Raw genomic sequence first — 24,891 nt, 5'->3', positions numbered from 1 at the left:
GCATATAAATGTAGCTGATTATCGGACGGAATGAAGCACTTTGCCACCTTTCCGCCGAGAGTCGCGGCAGGATGGGCGTGGAGTCTCAACGAAGACAATCAGGCGGTTCATTTGCGACCACTGCAGAGTCAATTGGCCATGGGAGTCAGAGAATGCGAAATGAGGATTTTTAATATATTTAATTTCACAGCGATCAGCGCAAGTCAGCGACTTCCTTCCGCCCATAGTGTTGCAGTTTCTGTAGCACTTTCCTCAACTGTTTATATTTGCAATTAAGTTTCCGGTTCCGTCTGCGCTATTTTCGGTTTATTTAAATGTCAAAGACATCGCGTTTGGCGGGGTAAGTGAAAGAAATTGAGCTACGCATGACTGCATTTTTGACTGGCATACGTGGGGGTGGATGCCACCGTCAGCCTCACCTCCAGGCCCCCCAAAAACACCCAATCCCCACCGAACTTCCCTCGACGGCTCCACCAAAACTTATGTCACACGACGATGTTGATGGAGATGATGACGAGCAGGAGAAGAAAAGAATTTCTCCTAAAATGCTGGCGTGTGTTGAATGACTTTGGCCAAAAGAGAAGGCAAATAAGAAAATGATTTGCACATCAGCCGCGGCTGCAATCAAAGTGAACAGCTCCCGCCCTTAAGCTCGAAGCCCCCACCTCATCAATCACACACTTTCAGGTATTCTTCAAGCGTTTGATTTTAATTTAGCCAAGCTTAGCTAACCATAAAGGAAATTGGACTTGACACAAAAATAAAACATTCATATTGAAGTATGTTTTAAGTGCAAGTTTCTAAGTGAGTTTCCTGAAAAATAAATTTACATTTATTTGAAAAATTCTTGTTAAGGATTTATAGACTTAGAGAGCTGTTCTACAGTTGTTGGCTCAGCTTTTCACACCCTTTGACTTCAATTTGAATCATCTTACAGGATTGTAATAAGCACTGAATGGTAGAATCCCCTTATAACATTTTTAGGCAAAAAAGGCAAAAAATACTAGACGTCTGCTATCCGAAATGCCATTCCTTACCAAGTTAGCCAAAATTAGAGAAATTCTAATTTGAGGACTTGGCAAAGTCTTTGGGCCTAAGCTCCCGAGGAGTGTGAATGGAAGACTCGGCAGGGTCTTATCTAAAAATAAGGGGCTCAGGGTATGCCGCTGCAGCAATTTCAAGGACTAAGGCTCAAGTTTTTGTCTCTCCGGCGAGCCTCGAGAAAAACTTTGCCTGTCTGCCAAATTTCCTGGCAAGGCGCTTTTGTCGCCGCCATTGCGAACCACATGCTTCTGCCGGGCGGGGCTGGATCTTGGAGGGCCTTGTGTAGGGGACAGATATTATGATGCTTTCTGGGGCCATCAATTGCTCCACCTGTCGAGCGCGAGTGTGCCATGGGCCGAGTGTGCCAATAATTCACCGACGCACCCGGCTCGGGCGATTAATGAAACATGCTTTCAGATAAATCAACAGAAGCGGCAGGATATTCGAGACGCTGCCACAATTAATACAGGGACGAGGCCGGAACTCTTGCCAAAAAGGTTATAATTAAGCCATTAAAATGTCGGCAGAGTGACGTCAAGCAAGGCAATCATCAGGACATTCGAGTCACCAGATTGCGCGCGAACGTACCATATAACCCGAATTCTAAGCGGCGGAAGTAGCGGCGTTTCCAAGTGGGCACAGATTATGTATCATATTGCGCCTGAATTCGCTTTAAGACTGTTTATTTGCAGCAGTTAATAGGCTAAATAAGCCAGAGCATTGGGAATAAGCTCGAAACTTGCCGAACAACTTTCGCGAATTATAGCAGAAAAGCTTAGAAATTAAGTTAATCCCCCACCCCCTTCAGATATGTTTCTGTTTGCCATTTCTCTTGTTTTCAACCATCAATCACAGCCAACTAATTGAGTCCACTGCCCTTTGTCAAATCAATAATCCAGCCTGGGGCCAGCTGTTCAAGGAAGCACTTAAATCCCCAAGTCCCAACTAAAAATCTTTAACCGTTTACCGAAAATACAATATTTCTTTAAAAGTGTTCTTCTCATTCTGTCGAGGCTGCATTGTGCAAATGTTGCACTTAGGAAGCCGCATAAACAAGCCCAAGGTTCGGGATCCCGTGTTTGCTAATGCTTTGTTGGTCAATTTGCCAGAAATTCTGCAACAACAGCAGGGAGTAGAATGCACTGGAACGAAAAAGGGGCGCCAGCCATAAACCCAAACCAAAAAATCAAATGGTCAGAAGCAAGAAAAGCCAAGCTGGGAGGCCAAACGAAATATTCACTGACGATTAGCCTCGTCCCTCTGCGTTCGACGCGCAAGTGCTCGGCGCCAAAAGATTTATGCAGCGGAAATTGAAAGCCAGGCGGAGTGGCCTGGAAGAGGGGGGAAGCCTGGCCAAGTCACAGCTGGGGAAAGTAAAACGAAAATGGAACTGGAAAATGCACAACTCATTGACTCGAGGCCTGGTGCTCGGGCCCCCATCGAAGAGCTAGCTCTCCGAGTCGGCTCTGAATGCTTTTCAATTAAATTCAATTTATTAATTTCAATTATTTGCGCTTCAAGTGCCCGGCAACAGAGCAAGACGCTGGAGCTGCTGAAATAAGGGAAAATCTGTCAACGGACGCGCTGATGTGGAAGTCATGGCCCACGCCCACTCTCCTCTTTTAGGAGGACCAAGAATTCCCATTTTTTTATTGATGTGGGCTCATCATAGCTGTGTTTTGGTCTTGAAATGTTATGGCGCTTTAAAGAAACTTAAGTTTTAGAGAAAATTTTTAAATTGTAAGGCCTCTCGTATTTGTTTCTTAGTCTTCTGAGTAAGAAGTCGCCCGAAAAGTGGTGCCGCCAACAATATCGTTCCTCCTACACATGAATACCAAGTCGATGGCACTAAATGACCCTCTCAGAAATCAATATGTAATCGAGACCCATCGACTCATCTCATTAAACGAGCTATAGCCCGAAAATATCATCAAATAACCGCAAAAGGATGAACAGGCGGCACTCCAATCCTAAAATATAATTAAGTGGTATATATAGGGACGAAATGCTTCTCATATGTCAAAATCTGCGCTGGCAGCTGCTCGTTCGGTCTGTCGCTCCATCGTCCTTTGTGTTTGCTCTTGGCCTAATGCTTTTAATGTTGCCTACTTTTCTGGGCGCCAAGTCAATTTTTACGAGCCAGAGCCCGAGCTAGAGCTCTTCGGAGTAGAACAAGAAAGCAGTGCCATCAAAGTTCAAGTGCGGCACGATTACACTGTGGGATGGGGTTGGCGAGGTGACGGGTGCAACGGGGCACATCCCCCAACATAAATCACACATACACAATGATGTTAATAGTGTCGTAAAAACTACGACAACGCACTACCGACCAGCCGTCTCACCTCTTTCACCTGCATAGGAGATGCTCAACTTTGACGCAAATATTGACTACACAGAGGTGACCCCGACGACCCCCACAGGTCGCTAGAGGGAGCTGGAGGAGAGCGGAAGGAGAGGCAGAGGCGTACAGGAGGCGGCTTGCGGGTGGGACCGTAATAAATCGACGTTTGGTCGCCAAAGTGTGAGCAGAAAATTAAAACATTTCACCCGGCCTGATGTTGACAAATTAGAGCCTTCCCTGGGCAGCAGGCTGTCAGTAGTATGGCGTAGTGTAGTGCAGTATAGTGGTTGCTCCGGCTCCCCTGGCCCCTCTGATCCTGTCACCTGTCGTATCCTTTCAATACATCTACAATTTACGAACGCCCCGTTCCAGTTGCAGTTCCGCCCACTCAGGCGGGGGCGCAACTTTACAGTGCCGGCCGTCGAAGCTTCGCCAGATTATCGGTTAAATAAATAGACAAATTGATTTTAATGGAATTGGATACACCGGCGAAGGGGCCCAGCGAGTGTCCGGCTCGGATGTGCGGCTCCTGGCCAAATGGACGAACGAGCACTAGGACACATGGACTCCGGGACACTGGTACACTGGGACACCGAAATACGCGGTCACATGCCACACGCAGGCACATGCCCGGTCGCCGGTGACAAAAGCTGCAGAAACCCGGCGACGAACTTATTGGACACGACCCGACCCAGTTGTGCAAACATATTTTCATGTAATTTTGTCTTGGCTCGTTTACTTTTCGTATGATGGGTGGTCGGTCAGTTGCTGTTGTTGCAAATGTTTTTCCTGTCCCGGTCGTTGTTATGAAAGCTTTTAGAGCTGAACAGGCTGCGATGAAGCCCCATTAAAAAAGTTGACCGAACTTTAACATAGGAAATTCCTTAGATCGAATTAAGAAAATAATGGAAACAATGGAGTTGCCTTGACGGCCGAGAGGACTAATTTCCTCCATTGAAGAATGTGTGTATTCTGAACAATTTTTTGTGTATAGTTAGTTCTTTGATGGACTATCTCATTGAGTACTTTGAAATGCAAACTGGCATTAGAAATATTAGAATTGCTTAAAAACTGAACCTGCGGAAGAAATGCAAAAAAATTAACAGCATTTTTGATAAAACTCTAATTTAATTAAACAACTTCGCCCACTCAACAGTTCCTATGAGCTCTTTGATCAGCTAAGCACAAATTTAAATTTATAAGCAATTTATTTGAAAAATGGTTTAAAATTCTGTAAATTACAGTCCCAGTTAAATATTTCCGTTTTCCCTATTACGGAAACTATTATCTGTAACTATAAACTTCTAGTTTTCTTCTTTACTTTCCTATACTTTTCACTTTAAAGCTTAATCTCTGGAGATGGTGGTTTGCGAATTATGGTGGTTTGTTCATCCGTGATTCCGTATATTTTACTTATGACTTAAAAGGAAATCGCATAGTTCCCCCCAATAAAGCACCTCAAGCCCGCTAGCGTCTGAATCAAAATGTTATCAGCTCGATAAATGTTTTGCACAAAGGACCCAAATTAAAGGATCCACAGCTTAATGGCTGACAGGAGCATAATTTGGCGCAATTGGGGCTGGCTGCAAAGTAACCCAAAATCAACCAATAAAGATGCGGGGGAGACTGGAGGCTAGGCCGCGCCTGTGAGCGGAGTAACTTTTAATGACATGCTTTGTATGCGAGTGCGTGGTACATGTAACTCACATTATCAAACAGGAAGCAGCAGCGACAACTTTTCTGCAGCTTCTCAGAATTTCTCTGCAGATCCCGTAGCTCCTTTGCCTCCTTTGGCGGCTCTGTGGCTGAGCGTTGAGCTTCCTCGTGGCAACGTGTCCAAGTTTGGTTCTCTGGTGTGTCGGCTCATCCTCCGGCTAAGACCCTTCGCTGCTGCCACATGTCCTGCCAACCGCCTGTACCTCCCGTTGCCACTAACTAATACGAATTTCACTTAATTGCACTCGAAAAACTATGCATGTGGATTGCTCTCAACTTGTCTGGCAAGTGAGCCGGTGGGGCAGGCGAGAGATGCGGAATTCCAAGCGAAAGTGGCCCGGGACACTAGCCGAAAATCTTTGTCACGGGTGCAGCCTAACAGGACTCAAGGGTCTACCAGCCAGTCCTACCAAAAACTACTTGGCTTGAGTAATGTTCAAGCCCTGAGTATAACGATAAAAATCAGCGAAAATACATCCCAATTGCAACTCAACCTGTTTTCCGAGTGTACGGCATCAGTTTTCGTTTTCATTGCTGCAGACAGTTTTGTCAGGACATCAGATGCACACACTTGAGATTGGAGGGGTTGTGGTTGAGAGGCTGAAACTGAGGCAACCACAAAACGACAACTAGCGTTGAACAACTTTTTTGCTTGCGTGTTGTTTCACTTTTGTCTCTGGACTCGGACGGGCCAAAGGGTTAGGCTTCGGGCCCTCCGGGAGCACACCCACTGCCATTGCCACAGCCGCAGCCACTCCTTAACCCACGAGCAGCCAAAACTGTTGTCAGCTGTTGAAAGTTGCTCACGCATAAGCAGAAGCTGACATCCTCTGCAGGACCCCGGACCGCATGCTAATGAGTACAACTTTCGCCCCCGCTTTTCCATTTTTTTTCCTTTTGAAGAGCTCAACTTTCCTGCAGGTGCAGAAAGTGGATCAAACTTTAATGAAAAACTTCAACATCGAAACAAGAACTGCTTAAGTTTCCGTCTCCTGGAATTAATCAATGGATTTCTCATTCGACTGGGGGAACCTAAATAACAAGTTGTAGTCTCTTCTATCGATTCGATTATGAAAAGTTCTGTTTCAGAAATATTTTTGGAATCGATTAAAGTCTTAAGTGTTGAAGCCCTGAAGAAACTTAACGATTTATTATTCTCACCTGGCTTTCGAGTGGGAGGAGAATAAACTTAATGGCCTGTCGTAAAAAACGATAGCCTCCGGACTTGATCCTTTCACTGGCCTCTTGCCGTGGACACACTATCCAAGGCGCACTATCCATTAGGAGCACTTTGTAGGGCGAACGCGACACACTCGGCTCTGTTGCTGTCTTAAAGCCTAATGTTGCTTGTCAACTGCGGCAAATAAATGTGGGCGGTGGAGGGCGTGTCGGAGAGGTCCTAAAAGATAAATTGAAATTTATGAAGCAGCTAGGAAGTCACGGGAAGTCAGGAAAGAGACCAGATTGTCAAGGCGAGAGCACAATAACAGCAGTCCACAGGATAATGTCTCGACTTGAAATAATGATTTAAGGAAACTATTACCCGGTTATTTACTAACACGATGGTCTTAGTCTGTTTTCAACTGAGAGGAAATGAGATTAGGAAGTTTGTTTAAATTTTGTTGCCTAATGTGACTTTACTTCCAAACAGAATGCAAATCAAGTAACAAATTTAATTTATTTTAAGGTTAGAGAAAGCAAATCCAACCATTTGAATACAAAAGCATCTGATCAGTTGACAAAACCAATACATTTTCTAACTGATTTATCCTAGTTCAATTTTTGTACTCATATATTTAACCCATTTTTCTGCATCTCTGCTCCCAGAACCCCCATGCGTCTGTCTGCTTTGTTCGTTGGGCGTAATGAAATTATGCATTCCCTACCCACTCCCACTCCCACTGCCACTCCCCCACTCAGCCCACCACCCACCTGTCGAAAACTACAAAACGTGCAACAATAACAGAGCTCGTTGCCAGAGTGTATGTTCGGGTGTGCTTCCTTTTAGCCTGGTGCCCGGACCAATACCTTTTACGAGACCTTATTAAATTATACAACCAAGTCGGCAACAAAAGGAGCCTCAGGGATGGGCCACTGGTTGGAGGAAGGAGGAGTCCTTTCATTTCTCTGCTGTCTGAGGATGTTAAAGTGTGGCATATTTTAGCTAAATATTTGCAACTACCCCGGCGAGAGTTGCATTTGCTAAATGGATACACGACCCCTCGCATACGATGTGCATCTGTGGAGTTGCATGGAAGCCAAGTGGCGCCCCAAAGACTGTGTCCTTGCAGTTGCAGCTCAAGCAGGTGATAAAATTGCAAGCCATGCTCTGAAACTAAATTAATTCAGCCAATATAATTTATAGTCCATTGTTCACTATTTTCCTTCTGCCCTTTGGGTTTCGGGATGCAAGTTTGCATTAACCGAAGGTTTACAGCCTGCATACATTACAAAATGTCGCAAATGCCAGTTCTAGCTCAGGTTTAGATCCGTTTTCATTAGGGTTGAGAGTTTTTAAACCCAGTACTTCTGGAATTGGACTATGCTATACAATATGTAACTTGTAGAAATCGTTTAGATATTTTCTTAATCAGCATTAACAATTTTCTTAATTGCATCTAGAGAAGAGAGAGAAGTAACAGGTATTAATAGTCATGCTCACTTTCATAAATATCACTTACATGAAAGGTGTATTTTTCATATAGTTTCGAGTTTAAATGCTTAATTTTAAGACATTAATGTTTCTCTAAACTCTCAAATTTGTTCTTAGTCCCTGTCCTTGGATTTTTAGGTTGAGTGTGAGCCTTTTTAATTTAATTCCCAACACCCCGCTCCACTTAAGACCCAAAATCAATCATCTTAGACGGCTTCCGAGGCGTTCGCGTGGAAAGTGAGCTGCTCATAGACAGCCGAAGAATCATAGACGTGTGAAGTGCGGGCCCCCTGAAGGTCGGGGTCGGGCCTATTCAAATTGTATCATTGGCAAAGTCAATTGTTGCCTGCAATGAATTGCAAATTAGGCGTAACTAATTTGCTTTGTGTGCTCCGCGCAACGCATTTGGGATCCGATCGGAAGGAGGCAGAAGTGGATCCCACTTTGAGTTTATATTTGGCATGCTATCAATAATTTGGCAACATTCAAGGCTCATTGATTCCCCAATGTCAAACAGGAGTTGTGCTAGAATTTCCGCAGCAGAATAAAAGTGAATCAAAAGCAAGTCCCCCTGGGCTCTGCCCGAGGAATGCGACCACGAAAACTAATTGGTATCGAGTTGCGATAATTGGTTGGACAATTCAGTTAATTTTTATGCCAAAACTTGTCCCATTGCAAATATTGAGGGTAAGCCAGGCAGAAGAGGTTAGGCAGCAAAGAAAAACATTAGGTCAACAATTTATGTACCCAATTTATGTACAAAACAGGACAAATTTAGCGGAAATAACAATACTTTTGTTGATCCTTTAATTAAAGACCTCCTAGACTTTATGCAAAATGAAAAAATATTTGATTGTTTGAGAAAGGCTGTGTAAATATCATTATTTTTTAATATTAGATATATCTACCAATCAGTTTCAAACCAAACAAGAAAAGCTAAGCCCCCACTATTGATTTCCCATCAAGTCTAGAAACAATTATGGAAAGCCCGAAGTCCTTAAGTAAATATTTGATATAGATATTGCCCATAGTTCGTTCAAGGAATCTGTGAAGAACAAGCTTTCTTCCTGTATTTCATATCCTCGTTATAATATATCGTTATAATAATTACAAGTTTGTTGATATAAATAAATTATCAGGCTTATAGGGTTCTATTTATATCCGATATATAACCTTTTGTATTATCCGATCTATACATAAGTACGGCGTGCCAGAAAACAAATATTTGCGAATGCAAAGACGGACGGATCTGTGTACTCAAAAATATAATACCCCTTTCGAAGGCGTAAAACCCCCCAAAATGATGGGTTTATTGACACACTGGCCAAACAAACAGCTTACTTTCACCCAAAACCAAATCGAAATGGCAAACAATTTCAATACCAAGTACAAAATAGTTTCCAAGCCAATGTATGAACTGATTTCCATTTCGTATATGGTCCCGAGGGGCAACCAAATATGACACTGAGATATGCGCCTAAGGCTAACGCCCCCGCCACCCCCATGGAGCCCCCTGCCGACCACCCCCTCCCCCCGGGGAAAACGAGCTGTTAATGACGTGCGTCGATGCCGCAGCGGCGGAGACTTCGTTTTCATTTTCGGTGCCGCTCGGCGTTCTTCTTCCGGCATGTAAATAAATACGAGAGCAGGGCAAGAAAAAGACGAGAACTGGAAATAAAAGCGAAAATCGACTATGATTTATTTTGTGTTTGGCACGCACGTTGTCAATATTTGTTGAATTCATCAGGAAAATAAAGGCGAAAACCGAAAGTTTCCCAGGCACCCGGGCACTTCACCTCCGCCCACGCCCCGGGCCGACCCCATTTGCGGGCCATAAAGTTGTCGACACACTACTTGAGGCATTGGCGATGGCTAAAAAATCGAATCAGTTATTTATGGATGTCTCTGGTTCTTTTTGTTCTTCAGCCCAAGCAGGCAGGCTGGCAGGCAGACAGGAGAAATAGACAAAAAATATAAATCCGACAAAACATTGCGCTAAGTATACAGACAATTGTATCGGCCCAGAACTGAGCAGGTGAGGTGATGTGAGGGAAATGGGAAAGCGTTCTTTTTCCAACTTCTCAGTTCTGTTGGGAAATCAGCGTTCAGCGGCGAACAGCAGCGTATTATCTAAGGAAAGTTTAGGCAATTGCCGGAAAAATAGGCACCAATTGAGTTATGAAAAATGTGATTCTTTGGCGCAGATCTGAACCACAAGATAAACAAAACAGGGCTCTTATGTTCTTGGCTCTTAATTTAAAAAAAAATTTACCTATTTCATAATCCAGTTTTATCAACGGAAGCACTAATTGAACATCAATTTAATAATTCCCTATAAGTAAGCTTTTAGATAAACACTAATAACCACAAGAGAATTAAAAAATATACAAGAAAAAATAAAATGGGTTGGTATGGCCAATTGTAAACTTTAGCAGTGTTTAGATATTTTGAAAAAAGTAAAAAATATGCATTTAATCATTAAAATAGTTTATTTTAATTATTAGGAAAATATAATTCTTAGACACATATTATCAACAAGTTTCCTAAGTTTTTATTCTGATTTTATAAAGATTTATTTTATCCCATTTTATATATTATTCGTTTATAGTTGTGTGCCTTTTATATTTTTATGGATAGAAGCTAGAAGAAAAGAGCACCAGAACTAAAGCACCAGATTTGTAAAAGCATCTTTACAAAATCCTCTGGGTAATAGCAACGAAAAACATTAAATCTAGTCTTAAAAATAGACCTTCAAACACCAATACCAAAAAAATAGCAGGTTATTAAGATTCAATTGCAGCCGTTTGTTTAAAATAAACTCCTTGTGGAGGTAATCTTATCTGTTTGACGATATCTATGTATATTTTTATCGATTGAAAATAAATACACTGGAAGTGAAATGAGACCCCAGACTCTAAATATTATATTGAAACCCAACCTGCACTGAAGAAGGAGCTTCCCCTGCTCTTTGTATTTATATTTTCGCAACGGATACAAGCTATGCTGCCCTGGGCCCCTCGATGTTCAATTTGGACGACACCTGCAGCTGCCCCGACATCACAGGAACTGGGGAGCTGAGGGAGAAGGGAAAAGTTTGCCAAATAAAAAATAAGTTGGGCATGTGCAGCCGCACACAGAAGGCGGAAGGGGGAGGGCACTGTCAGGCGAGCACATAATAAACATCAATTGGTGCGGCATGATTGTTTAATTTATACGATGTACACGTCCATACATCGATGTTTATTTTTCTCTTGATGCTTACAAATTTCTCGGATCGCTATTATATTTCAAGTGTTTTGTGAGAGCATGGATGCATGCAAACATTTCTATCAATAAAGTTGCAACGGCAGTGGGAAGTGGGGGACAAAGGGCAACGCCAATGGGCTGCCAAATATGATTTATACGCCGTGTCCATGTCACGAATAGCGAAAGTACGCAATGTGTCACTAAAAATACAGCAGAGCTTCGGGGAAGGCAATTGTTGCGTTCGCGTTAATCGAGGGAAAATTTATGGCCAGAGAAAAACCTCAGACAGAACTGACACATAGATTTATCACAAATCGTTATATTTTTGTGACATTTATGTCCAATACCACTAGGGCTGCTCGATCACTGATTATTCCTGCGAAACGATTCATGCCGATTATCTCTGATACTAGGAATCATAGGTAATGCCCCTGGAATTTAGTCATTATCTTCCAGCGTTATTATCTCCGACGGTCGAATAGTACATTAGCAGAGTAGTGTATAGTTAATCCATCACTTTTCTGACACCTGTCAGAGTGAGACCGATTATTGCCGATCCAGATCGATGCATTCGGCTCATTTTAGGCCCAGAGTTGGTCACAGCATTTTTATTAATTAAAATGAGCTTCCTTTTACAACTAGCAGTGATATCAGTAAAAGCAGATTTATTTACAGCCAGATATATAATAAATTTGCATTGCAGTCAAGCTTAAGTTTTTACCTTTAATATTTCAAATATTTTTTCAAATTGAGTGTTATTTATTGATATTTTTATGATTATAAAACAATAACTAAACAATACTATTGGTAATTTTGGGAAACCACATTGACACATTGGATTCATGAGATTTATTATTTGTTTGCGTCCGATACTGACACCACCTTTCCGAAATCTTTTAATTGAATTCTTTAATCTTTTCATAAACATTACAGAAAGATATCAGAAAGGTCTTATATTCAAATGTAAATTTGACTGTTTTAAATAAAAATATTTTACTAGTTTATACGCCAAAGATACTTTCTTGTAATCTTGCTAACCCACACTAAAGTGTAGCATGGGGGCCTTTAAAAGTAGGTACATTTCCTATCTCCTCGGCATGACTAAGAATTGGGGAATGGCAGTTAGCTCAGAAAACAAAATAAAGCAACACCAGTGGGTCGCCAAATTGCATGTAATAAATGCGAACAAGTAAATTCTGTCGCATGTAGTCAGAGTCAAAGGCAAAGGCAAAACGATTCCTCTGCCAGGCACGTACAGGACTCCACCTCCAGCCTCTCCCAGAACGTCATCCCTTCCGTCTGAGGAACTCCCAGGGAGCCAAGAAAGTCGACTATCAATTGGGGAATTGTTGGGGGAGCGGGAGTCTGGGTGCCTGACAAATACGCTCAATGTCAAAGCTGCCACTGCGGGGATGACTCGAGTTTCTCCGGATCCGAGGCGGAGGAGCAGCAGCTTTCTGCTTTCTGCCCCAGACCCATATTGATGAGACGTCATCAACTATAGACTGGATTGCAGAGCAATGCAATGAATTTTAAAGCACCCCAGCAGGGCGGAAGGAAAATTCGGAAAACAAAATGCTGCTACTGAATCCTGATTTTGATGCATCTATTGAAACAGTGAGAGGGGAAGGATACTGGAGAGACCCAGCCGTCGGTCGGCACCAAATCGGGAAATGATGAGCTGGCTAAGTGGAAGAATCCCATTCGTTAATTCTGTTACTTTCTACGCCACATTTGCAGCCATTGAAACGTAATCAGAAAAGTAAAAAATGTAATCGAAACGATTTCGAATCAAGTCGCATTAGGATTTCGATTGCCTAATGCCCAGACATGTCCGCCAATCAATGCCAAAGTCCATAAACAGTCCCAGTTTATGGGGCCCCGCAGAAGCTTTTATAGAAATGGGGTCTTTGTGTTTTTCTCCAATGCAGTCGTCCGAGGGGCATACATGAAACACTTTCCAAAAATGTTGCATTTTTATGTCGTATGTTGGTTACAAAGAATTTTACATCGGTTTTAGAGAACTTCGAATCTTAAAATATTCCTTTAGCTATATTAGTGGTATTGTTTTTGGATTAAAATCTAAGTGATAAGCTCCTCTGGCAAGAACATCTTTCATTTCATATTTTAACTTAAGCTAACTAACTTTTATCAGTGTAGACCGAGTGTCGCCACATTGACCCAGTGTGTGGGCACTTTCCCTACAAACGATTTTGTATTGTGGGATGCCGACGTCCTTTTAGTTTTTACGACTGCAAGGATCGTCCATAGCTTTTCAATCAAACCTCTCGACACGTAGGCAGTCGGGGTTAGTAAAAGGTTGCCGGACTCTATTTTTCGCATATTGGGGAGCAGAAAGTTGCCCATAACAAAGCTTATTAAGTTTGGGTTGCGCTGCCATTGTTTCTGGGTCGCAGCGCCATCAAGCCGTAATATTACACCTTCAATAAGGAGCACATACACTAATGTTTTTATTGGCCAATCTGGGAAGGCCGGGGGACCTGATGTTAGAGCCTAATTTGTCTGGCCACAATCAAATGAAGAATTTATTCAAAGAATGACACTCCAACACGACAGGGCATATATTGATTTCGAATATGACAAAAAACATTATATTCAATACGACAAAGGATTGACTGGCTCTAGTCCATCTGCTGCTGTCCAACAAATCAAATCCGAGCTAAATTGCAATCAAAAAGTTTTCAAGCAACCCACTCGATCGCAATTTCAAATTCCATGACCACTCACAGCACAATCGGCAGACACACAAAACCAAACCAATTGCATATCAATTTAAGACCGAAAGGGCATTCGGATTTGTTTGAGCAAAAAACGAAAAGTGGCAAACAGTCGAATGCGGAAAAATCAAACACTTGGCATGGGTGGAACGTGGAGCGGAATTGCAAATCAATCAAATCAGTTCAACTGAAGCCATACACGCATCTACATATAAACAAATGCCACTCCGTTCGATTCACAGGCTCCTTGGGTCGCATTAATTGGCTGGTCGACACTCTGGACCCTTCGAAATTCGGCCAAGACAATATTCAGAGCCCTCATAGCTCTTAGCTAATTGAAGGCGACAACTGGCTTACACAGCTCGGCCAGAGAGATGATATCCTTAATTAGTTTTACAAATTGATTCTGCCAGCACCCCACTGACAGGCAAACAGACTGCGGGGGAAAAGAATTCATGAATAGTTCAACATTTTGGCGTAAGCCGAAACAAAAACCAAACTTTCAGGGTCAGCTAACTGGGAATTAATGGAAACAGGAAGCCACCCACGCCCACGCCCACGTCCAGGCCCCTGACCCTGCCCCTACCCTCACGGCACCCGATGCCGCACGAATCCCCGTCCAGAAAAGCAAACACATGTTGAATCGATTAAAAAGTGTGAAACACATCAAAGCGCGAGGAAATTGTAAATGGAAATCATTTAAAGCAGCAATCGTGGACCACGAAATAGGGGCAGGGCTAACAAGAACTTGCTTTATACTTGACTCTTGCCAAATGTGTCAACTTGCCATTTTAAAATGTTAAAAACGGTAAGCAAAGTGCACACATATTATCCGAAACATGCTGAGCACATGCTCATCAGGCTTAAATATGCAAGTGCCGAGCAAATAGTCCCAGCATTCCATCCCCAATCGCCGAAAAGCACTTGGAGGAGCAATCTGCAATGAAAGCGCCCACATTGGACGTGTGCCAGCGGAAAATGCATTTCCATTTGCAACTTTCGGCGAGCTGTCAGGCCATCGCATCCTTTTGGGCGACCCTAGTCCTCAGAGTTCGACGTCGGATGTTTGGCTGTTCGATGGGTCTTGGGCCAGGGTTCGATTCGCTTGGCACCGCCACTAGCAGAGAATGTGCATTCGAGTGTGACTTTTGACTGACTGACAGCTGGGTATGTAGGCATCAATGCCCTGCAAGTATATGAGTATGTGGGTGCAGAGCAATTTGTCTTTAGCTTTGCATAGGAGAACATATTCTACGTTTCACAGCACCTTTGAATTATATTAAACTAAAACGCTTCCTTTGTACATTATTTTTTTTTAGTTTAATTACTTAAGTACGAAGTAATTGTTTAAAAATATAACAAGCAAGCAGTACTCTAGAACACTTTCGAAACAACCAATAAACATGAAAGTCTCGTAGCTCAGCTTTTCTCCTTTAATGATAATTAATATATCCAATAATAGTCTTTCAAAAATCTATAAATGGTACATATTTTTAATAAATTCATCTCATCTCAATCTCTCACAAAAACGAAATGATTTAAAAGCGTTTATATTTTGGAGCTTATATTTGATTCCTTTCTATACAAGCACCGGGTGTAGCAACTACCATTGGTATTATTTTTAAAACGTATGGTATCTTTTCTATGAACTTTGAAGTTTTTAAAATATCTATGCCGGGTACCTGTTAAAACCTTTTTTTTTCAGTTCCCATGGTAGGTCTGATTTTTGCCAATGAGGATGATTTGCATGTTTATCAGTGACAGATAGATACGCCTCCCGTTCTCCACCTTGCCGTCCTTCAGTGTCCATCAATCTGTCGGTCCTCCTGTCCGATTGACTGGCACTTCTTCCTTTTTACTGTCAGTGTCACCGCGATTGTTCAATAGGACGCATCAATTTTCGAATAGCTTGGCCCGCATTAACTACCAGAAACGTGTCAGGACTCAGGTCCCAGGACAGGAGTTCTGAAGAGCTCACAAATTGCTGACATTTCAGCACTGACATCAACAGAGACATTCGAAAAATTTCGAAAAAAGATGCCCGAACATGGACCAATTTGTAGGAAGAATGGAAAACTTTGTGAGAGGTTATTAAATGAATGAAATAAGAACAAAATCGCAGACTGCCCTAAATGAATTATGCTTGTAAGTACACAAATTAATAAGAAAATGAATGGAAAAATCAATCCGATTCTCACTCCACTGTTCCGTCTTCGTTCAATCAGTCCATTGGCAGCAACGCTCATTACTTTCCAACGAATATTTTCTGCTTCATCAATCTGCTGCTCATTTGGCAAGCAGCCTCCGATTTCACACATGCATTATCCTGCGTCCGTCCCACTCCCGGGCCCACCACGTATCTATATACGACCGCACTCCCCGCCTCCGAGCCAGTCGCAGCCCTTCGACGCAGAGCTTATTCCTCAGACACATCACTGTGTTATTGTCAGTGGCAAACAAAAAGCAAAAAGAATGGCATCGGGCGAGGAAATTTCCCACATGGCACACGGAACCTACAAGAGCCAGCAGCAGAGATCGGCAAACCGAAGAGGACACCCAAGAATCCGGACTACTCGACGTGAGTGGAGCTTCGCACCAACACGTAAACAAATTTGCAACCTGTCCTTGTGTTGATGTATGGCTCCACCACTGCTCCTTAAAAATGCATTAAACCTGCAAAATGTGGAAGGATATAAAAAGGACGAGAGTCCCGAAAGTTGTTTAATTTTTGCGCACTCCGGCCGAACTGGAAGCGGGTTCCCGTAAAGCTTAATCCAATTTCTAGCCCAAACTGTTTCGAAAGTCGTCGACTTTGTAATAAAAGCGCAAAATTGCATCGGTGCGGTGAGCGGTGAGCGGGGTGGTTGAAGGGCGGACGCAGTGCGTGAGTGCTCTGAATGGGCTGCCCAGCCTGTCCGTGTGCGGATAAGGACCTCCCTCTTGCACCAAACCAATTTTCCATTCAGAGAACGGAACAGAACTGAACTCGAATCGAATGGAATCGACTCGACTTGGATTGCATTTTATTGAGCTCCGGTCGACCTTCATTTAGGGGCCTTGTCTAGTCTGGTTTGGGGCCGCAGTTCCTGTAATGGCAGAATATGAAAAAGCAGTGGAGGAGCTCAGGTGGCCGGGAGGAAATGGCAACTGGCACACGCCAGTCCAAAGCCAGTTGTCAACTGGCCGGCAAGCTGACATTGAGGGGCAACAACCCACCATTCCTTTGATGCCCAGAACTGTTTACTTGGGCATTTCACAAAATATTTTCATAATTTCCAATCAATTGCCCACGATTTAATTACGCGTCAAATATTCAAAGTTGCCGGAGCTCAAAGAGCTCGTCCCGCAATCAAAGCAAAGCCATTTTCAAATTGTTTGTTATAAATTTCGTAATTTTCCTTTGGGTCGAATTTGTTGGGCGGATTGTGCTCGGGTGTGTGTGTGTGTCTTGTACGCCACATTAATCATGCAAATGAAATGAAACAGGAGGGGCGGGACTCTGGGTGTCGGGCGGGGGGCGTGGCTCGTTCACCCATCAATGCCAATTATCAGAAATTCCCCAAGTTGCATGTGGCCGTGTTTATATTTTATTAGTATCTCTTTCGTTCTGTTCCAGGGGGCAGGGTCGATCAGCATCAAAGGCGTTTCGGCCTTGTATTTTTAGCCGGCCAAGTGGCTAATGTTGGCTATAAATAAAGCAGCGTGGGTGGCTGGATGACAAGGATGCGTGTATCTTGCAGATATGCCGAAACTCTTGCATATTTAATGAGCATGACACGGCCCGAAATTGGGAAGAACCATCGAGCTGAAGGCGAGACCCGAAGATCGGATACTCTCCTGCTAGAACCATAACTCATAATTTAATTATCTTGAACGCAAGTTGCGTGCATCCTAAACCTTGACCAAGAGGTATTCCTAGCCATATCCTATTGAAGCAAAAGCTAATGACAAGTTTGGCAAAAGGGAAAGTATACCCGCCTTCAGAAAGAAGCATGTATGGAAAAGCCGTCCAGTCAAGGTCGCCTCCTTTGCGGGCGACTGCATAACAAGTTCAAAAACTTTTCCCCACTCCAGCGCCGGACGGAACGGACGAACCAGGCGCCAAGGAGCCAGGCCCAAACTATCCTAAGCTGTTCAGTCGCCCGCAATTGGGCATCCAGGAACACAAACACAGTCCCCGGCCGGCTCTTCGGGCCCTGTAATCAGCAGCTTTGTAATAAGCTTATCACCCGGCGGCCAGGCCGGCCCAAAAGCAAAATGTCAAATCTTTTCTCACGCTGCGATTCTGAAGTTTTCTGCGCCCACGAGTTGTTCCTGTATCAGAACTAGGCCATGACGACCCCGAAAGTCAAATCATCGATAATAAAATTTTAAGCCCCAAGGAAACTTTTAAATTAATTTAAAGACCCACCGAAAGAAGGCTCTCCTGGTTAACTCATTTTGAAATTATGAGAAAAAGTAGTTGTGTATTTTTGTAACAACAGTAATAAGTCTACTGACTGGCTGCCTTTTTTCGGGCTCTAGTCGGAACGGAAATTGGCCGACTCCCCTTAAGAGAACTAACTGGATGGGCTCGAATACGTTAGGGTCTCGCTTTGAGCACCCTTGAACTGAAATCGCGTTCAAGTCTGGTTGGCAAACCAACTAAAAATCGCTTAAAACTTTTTCCCCAATCTATTTGTAGGTGAAAAAAAATCGCAAAAATACTCCTTCGCTCTCCGGCTAAAAGCTTTACATTTACAGACAGAAATCAAGGTGGGATTCAGGGGCATTAGCAATACGCCAGTTCCACCCACTGGCCTTCGCATCCTCCTGCCCTCCTGCCCTCCTCCTCCGGCGCTATCCGGGTGCCCAAAAAACGCAAAACAATTTTTGGCTGAATGAAAATGTTTGCTTCAAAGTTGTTCCTTCCTTCCCTTCATTTGGCGCGCTCAGCCGGGGAGTTCAGTTTATGAGCAGGTTATTTTGATTAATGTTCTTTCAACTGACATCGGGCATAGGCGGGTGGCGAAGGACATGGGCGGCAGGGCCAATACAGCAAAGTTGGCAAGGGCTTAGCGAGCATAAGCAGGAGTGTCAAGTAAAGAGGGAAAAGCATAGCAACAATTACTTGATGATTATCGGAAGACGAAAGGGACGATAAAGGGTTACTCCCTGGATGCCCCTATTCGGAAAACAGCTACCAGCTAGCATCTGAAGGTTTGAATTTTTAATTTCCCCTAATCATTTCATCCATGGGGGCAGAAGTGCGACAAGATTTGTCATATAAATTTAAAATTACCTTCTAAACCTTGTAGCTTTTCTCAGTTTTCTGAACAGATTTATTGAACATCTGTTTTAGAATCAAACTTTAAATAGAATTAAACATGAATGTACACGGTCCTATGTTCTTTTCGGAAAAGGATTCCTGCTAGCCCATTTGCTTTCTTTTATATTTGTTTATATTATTAATAATAAATAATATATTTGGTGTAGATTACATATAAACATTTTCCCATTATAAAGTTAAAAAATAAAACCCTTAATAAATGAAGACCTTTCTAAACTATATCCATAAAGCTTAAGGAAACACTTAATCAAACCAGTTCTATTAAATCAAGACACACATGGACTTCAACTTCACCAGTATTATCTTTTTATTTATGACGGCCATTGCCAAAACTTTACGGAAAACACTTTTTATGCAAGTTTAAATCCAACGTGACACCGCTTTCCATTTCATTTGTTCCGCAGGCATACTAAATCAGAAGCCACAATCCAACTCCGGAAATCGAGTCAGATACCCCGCATATGTGAGGGCAACCGCAGCCCGAAGGACGCAGGACGAAGGCGGTTGCGGTTGTGGAGGCGGAAGTGAAAGCGGAGGCGGACCATGCCCTCTGCAGATCAGATCCTGTTCATAAATGTCACCACTACGGTGGCGGCGGCGGCCCTAACCGCGGCAGCGTCCGTAGGCAGCGTAAAATCCGGCGGAAGTAATGATGCTGGATCCGCCCTCGAGCGGCTGGAGGGCACGACTCCGACGTCTGCCAATGTGTCCGGGTCACTGGTCGAGGGTCTGACTACTGTGGCGGCGGGTCTAGGTACCGCCCAGCCGGATGGGGACTCCGGGGAGTGCGGAGGCGCCGTGGAGGAGCTGCACGCCAGCATACTGGGCATCCATCTGGCGGTGCCCGAGTGGGAGGCCCTCCTAACCGCCCTGGTCCTGTCGGTCATCATCGTCCTGACCATTATTGGCAACATACTGGTGATCCTGAGCGTGTTCACCTACAAGCCCCTACGCATCGTCCAGAACTTTTTCATCGTTTCGCTGGCGGTGGCCGACCTCACGGTGGCCCTGCTGGTGCTGCCTTTCAACGTGGCCTACTCGATCCTGGGCCGCTGGGAGTTTGGCATTCACCTGTGCAAGCTGTGGCTCACCTGCGACGTGCTCTGCTGCACGAGCTCCATTCTCAACCTGTGTGCCATCGCATTGGACCGCTACTGGGCCATTACCGACCCGATCAACTACGCCCAGAAGCGGACGGTGGGCCGGGTCCTGCTGCTCATCTCCGGCGTGTGGCTGCTCTCGCTCCTCATCAGCAGTCCGCCACTGATCGGCTGGAACGACTGGCCCGACGAGTTCACCAGCGCCACACCCTGCGAGCTTACATCGCAGCGCGGCTATGTCATCTACTCGTCGTTGGGCTCTTTTTTCATTCCCCTGGCGATCATGACCCTGGTCTACATCGAAATATTCGTGGCAACACGCCGCCGTCTGCGGGAGCGAGCCAGGGCGAACAAGCTCAATACGATTGCCCTCAAGTCCACGGAACTGGAGCCCATTAACTCCTCGCCGGCCGGGGCCTCTGCTTCCGCTTCCGGGTCCAAGTCCCGCCTACTGACCAGCTGGCTGTGCTGCGGAAGAGATCGGGCCCCCTTCGCGGCGCCCATGATCCAAAACGACCAAGAGAGCATCAGCAGCGAGACCCACCCGCCGGCTCAGGAGGCCTCCAAGACCGGACCCGGCTCGCACATCTCCAGCGACCAGCAGCAGCACGTAGTGGTGCTGGTCAAGAAGTCGCGCCGCTCCAAGATCAAGGACTCGATAAAGCATGGCAAGGCCAGAGGCGTCCGTAAATCGCAGTCCTCGTCCACCTGCGAGCCCCATGGGGAGCAGCAGCTGCTGCCAGCCACGGGAGGCGGACAGTCTGCCGGCGGAAAGTCCGACGCAGAAATCAGCACGGAGAGCGGAAGCGACCCGAAAGGATGCATCCAGGTGGGCAACTAGCAAAATATCAAATCTTTTGTTCTTGTTACTATTCTTTTTTGCCATTACCTTTGTACCTTGTACTGCACTTCGAATGAACTAATGATGGAATATTACAGGTCTGCGTAACACAGACAGACGAGCAGACCTCGCTGAAGTTGACCCCGCCCCAATCCTCGACGGGAGCTGCCGTCGCATCCGCCACGCCCCTGCAGAAGAAGCCCAGTGGCGTGAACCAGTTCATCGAGGAAAAGCAGAAGATCTCGCTGTCCAAGGAGCGACGGGCGGCGCGCACACTCGGCATCATCATGGGCGTGTTCGTCATCTGCTGGCTGCCCTTCTTCCTCATGTACGTCATCCTGCCATTCTGCCAGAGCTGCTGTCCCACGAACAAGTTCAAGAACTTCATCACCTGGCTGGGCTACATCAACTCTGGCCTGAACCCGGTCATCTACACGATATTCAACCTGGACTACCGACGAGCCTTCAAGCGTCTGCTGGGCCTGAACTGAGACCGACGGGGGGTGTGGGGGGGAGCCGGAGGAGCAGGAGGAGGGGGGCGCGGGCGCCGGGAAGGAAGGAGTGAAAGGAAGAGCATTACTCAAAGCTAGTGCCAAACTTAAAGGGTGACCACCTGACCGTATCCGATCAGTAGAGATCTCAGAGGAAAATGGAAAATGGTTTACTTGAAAAATGGGTATCAAGCGTCTGCAATATAGTTTTCATAGTTTTATAATTTTTCGTCAGCTCTTTAAGGGTGAATTAATTTAAAAACCAATCATTTATAAGATCCATATTGCTTTTCTAGACTTTTTTCTTAAAAAACATGGTCGAAATGTTTTAAAAACACTTTTAAAGCTAAGTTTCTTTACAGGACAGACTTTGGATCCGATTAATTTTTAGAAAATTATTTTTCCAAAGCAGCTAGTCCAACGAAAATAAACTAAAGTGTTAAATACTCATGAAAAAGCTGGTTGTGGTGGGTCAATAGAAAACATTTATCCAGATGCGAGCCCAGTGAAGAGAACATCAAAATTACTCATAAAAAAGTTCATAGCCATACATACATATTAAACATAATACACTTATGTTAAACGCAAATTAAGCAACACCCAAACGAGAATGCATCAAATTGAATTTAATAATATTAAATTAAATATTTAGGCACAAGTATTGTGGCAAAACTTACGTGTTTCACTCTATGCGTATAAAAATGCAAAAATGTAGTTAAACCAAATCTGCGCTCAAAATATTTTAAAGAAATAAGCGAAATACAAACTTCCAAAAATAAAATATGTTTTCTAGACATTACTTTAAAAATTTGTATTAAATCGTAATTTAATTGTAGGTAAATGAAAACTAAAGAACTAAACCTAATGTATACTTTTAATACGCTTTAAACTATTTGTTAAATAATTTATCGTTAATTGTTTTTATGACAGAGAAACAAATGTGTTGAGTGGGCAGCTAAAAGCTGCGCATCAAATCTTTCTCAAGATAGGAAAAGTTTAATTGCACTTTGCAGAATGCAAACGAGTTAGCAAGTCAGAGAACTATAAATCGATGTATAAACCAAAATAAAGTACATGCTATCGTATATACCCCATTTATGAATTTTAACGATGTACGATACTTTCAATAATTAACGTGTTTAACGGGCATGTGCAAGCTGAGCATTAACGAAACAAATAAAAGACAGATTCGAATAAAAGTTACGAAGAAATATGCCCATAGTTTTTGTTTTGAGATTCGGAGGATCACTACGCATCCATGAAGCTATTTTGCATGAGATTTCGGCGCTAAGCTCCTCCACCGTCTTCATCCGGTCAATCAGCCCTGGGCTGGAAGTCGATGTCTCCGTCTAATGCCAGAATAAACGCATTCTCTGCAATGACCGCTCTTCGACGCGGATACCGCGGCTGAAATTTAAAGATGTTATTTGAGGTTTGGTAAGTAAGCCATTGAAATGGGGCCAAGCAATTACCAGTAATCATGAAAATCGAAAGTCTTTTCATTGTTGTACTTAATCACATGATCGGCATAGGCATCTCCAATTAGCTTCTCCTTTCCGCTCTGCTCCACCAGATTGACGATGCATACGCGACTGTAGATATTCAACTCCTTGGTGAAGTGTTTCTCGAAGGCCTGCTGCGTTTCGACCGATCCGCGATCGAGACGCGGTGGAGGGCGATACTTATAGCCAGGCTGGCTCCAGTAGATAGGCACGGAGCTTGTCTTGTTCCTGCCCTTGAACAGCTTGGTGCTAGTCGAGGAGGTGGTCCCTCCACTGGAGGACGCGTTGTTCTTGTTCAAGGCGGAGTGGGTGGGCGTGGACTGGTTGCTCCTGAGGCTCGTCCTGAAAGTTTTTAAGGTTGTAAGGTTTTAAAGCCACTTAGATAGTTTTTGAATTAAAACTGTTTGAAAGCCACTTTGATTTGAGGTTTGAAGATTTAGTTCTAGTAGCGCCATCTATGTGTCAAGCCACGAACTAGAATTCAATCTTCAAACCTTAAATCAAAGTGGCTTTCAAACCGTTTTGATTCCAAACTATCACAGTGGCTTTCAAACCTTAAAAACATTCAGGGCCCCATTTGCAACACGTTTTTTCAAATTTCCAACACTTTATTTTCAAATTTCCATTTTCCAACGTGAGCGCGTCCGGCCTCCTCGAAAAGCACCAAGCTGTTCAAGGGCATGAACAAGACATGGGATGACATGAAAAATGCCGGGAAAACTTTTAAAGACACTACCGGCAACAAAGCTTCAAATTGAATCTAGCGATGACACTATCGTAGAAATGTGCTAAAAAGAGCTAAATTAGCTTGACAATAGCTAAATTGGCAACCCTCGATGTTGCCGATGTTTCTCCACCCCTACCGAGCTGTTTTTGTTGGGTTTTTAAATTTTCAAATTATTTCCCCGGAAAATTAGCGACCCGTACAGGATCAAAGGACGCTACCTGCGGTCGCAGAATTCCGCGAACCTGGTCGCGGGCAGGCAGAAAAACTCAAGTAATGCCTTCGCCGTGCATGAATATAAGGAAACGACGCTCGATCAAGGCACGCCAGAGCCAATGGACACCTCGGTAAATACGTGCGCAGACGACCCGGTAAACGGCTCCCTCCGCCTGCATTGCTCACTTTCCTCCGTTGAGATGGAGAGTGAAATGGAGCTGGAGGCGGAAAGCGACCTGTCGCTGGCCTTTGAGCGAGACGAAGAAGCTGGACAGTCTGGCGGCAGCTGCGACGAACTACCTGCATTCGAGATTCGCGCCTTCTGTCCACATGGGCGGACGCCCTCCCCCATAGACGACCTCAACCTCTCGGACATCGAAACCCCCAAGCAACAGCAGCTGCATCATCAGCCTTCAGAGGAGCTACGCCACAACAATCCGGAATTCGTGGCACTGCACGACATAAACGCCCAGATCAGCCCGCCCAGCGACGCGGACACGTCCAAGAGCAGTAACAACCTTGAAACCATCTTTGAAGGCGTTTTCCTGCACACCCCGCCGAGGGAGAAGGCAAACGCGCCTGGAAGTCCCAGTTCCACTCGTTATACCCCTAAGCGCAGCCGGGCCAATCTTATGGAACTGGTGGCCATCGGCAACCGGCTAAATGGTGGAAAGGAAAACCGGTCGCCATGCGCTCGCTCAACAAATTCGCCAGCGCAGTCTCCAACGAAGGAGCCTACCTAAACAGTCAACCCCAGCCAAAGCCATGGAGCCCTCGCTCAGACTGCCATCGATTTTCTAGACTAAGTAAAGATATTCCCGTACACATGCATGTGTATTCTTAGATGTTCCCCCAAAATATGATGCTACAGCTTAATGTAGTGGCGAAATAAAGATTGTCTTTCCATGTTTCAAACATTAACGAAAACGTTGACACATTTTTCTGAAACT

The 24,891-nt window shown here is 44.3% G+C and overlaps 3 protein-coding genes across 3 annotated transcripts in view; 2 read left to right on the top strand and 1 right to left on the bottom strand.

Moving 5' to 3' along the window:
• Positions 1 to 21,959, top strand: part of LOC6493808 (tyramine/octopamine receptor) — a 29,135-nt gene extending 7,176 nt beyond the window's left edge. The window contains exons 2-3 of the mRNA XM_001958442.4: positions 19,472 to 20,996; positions 21,107 to 21,959. Of these exons, the coding sequence (XP_001958478.1) occupies positions 19,611 to 20,996; positions 21,107 to 21,499 (1,779 nt within the window). The 5' untranslated portion in view covers positions 19,472 to 19,610 and the 3' untranslated portion in view covers positions 21,500 to 21,959. The remainder of the gene's footprint in view (positions 1 to 19,471; positions 20,997 to 21,106) is intronic.
• Positions 21,960 to 22,705: 746 nt separating this feature from the next.
• Positions 22,706 to 23,681, bottom strand: LOC123257039 (phosphatidylinositide phosphatase SAC2-like). Its single transcript, XM_044714396.1, has 3 exons — positions 23,556 to 23,681; positions 22,972 to 23,343; positions 22,706 to 22,906 (listed from the first exon to the last, which is right to left on the bottom strand). Exons 1-3 carry the CDS (start codon positions 23,564 to 23,566, stop codon positions 22,849 to 22,851), a joined length of 441 nt encoding a protein of 146 aa, XP_044570331.1. The 5' UTR covers positions 23,567 to 23,681; the 3' UTR covers positions 22,706 to 22,848.
• On the top strand, positions 23,576 to 24,868 carry LOC6493809. The gene has a single exon (XM_001958444.3). The coding sequence runs from the start codon at positions 24,061 to 24,063 to the stop codon at positions 24,682 to 24,684; it is 624 nt and encodes a 207-aa protein (XP_001958480.1). The 5' UTR covers positions 23,576 to 24,060; the 3' UTR covers positions 24,685 to 24,868.
• Positions 24,869 to 24,891: the final 23 nt, after the last annotated feature.

Source organism: Drosophila ananassae, chromosome 2R, assembly GCF_017639315.1.
Source record: "Drosophila ananassae strain 14024-0371.13 chromosome 2R, ASM1763931v2, whole genome shotgun sequence".
Taxonomy (NCBI): Eukaryota; Metazoa; Arthropoda; class Insecta; order Diptera; family Drosophilidae; genus Drosophila; species Drosophila ananassae.
The sequence above is the reverse complement of the archived record's forward strand: the minus strand, read 5'-3'. Positions and strand labels throughout refer to the sequence as shown.

Bases quoted from the DNA above. Each gene is read 5' to 3' on its own strand.
- LOC123257039 (XM_044714396.1), bottom strand. The intron at 22,907-22,971 runs GTAATTGCTTGG...TTTAAATTTCAG, and splicing joins TTCGATTTTCATGATTACTG to CCGCGGTATCCGCGTCGAAG.
- LOC6493809 (XM_001958444.3), top strand. From the start codon at position 24,061: ATGGACACCTCGGTAAATACGTGCGCAGACGACCCGGTAAACGGCTCC.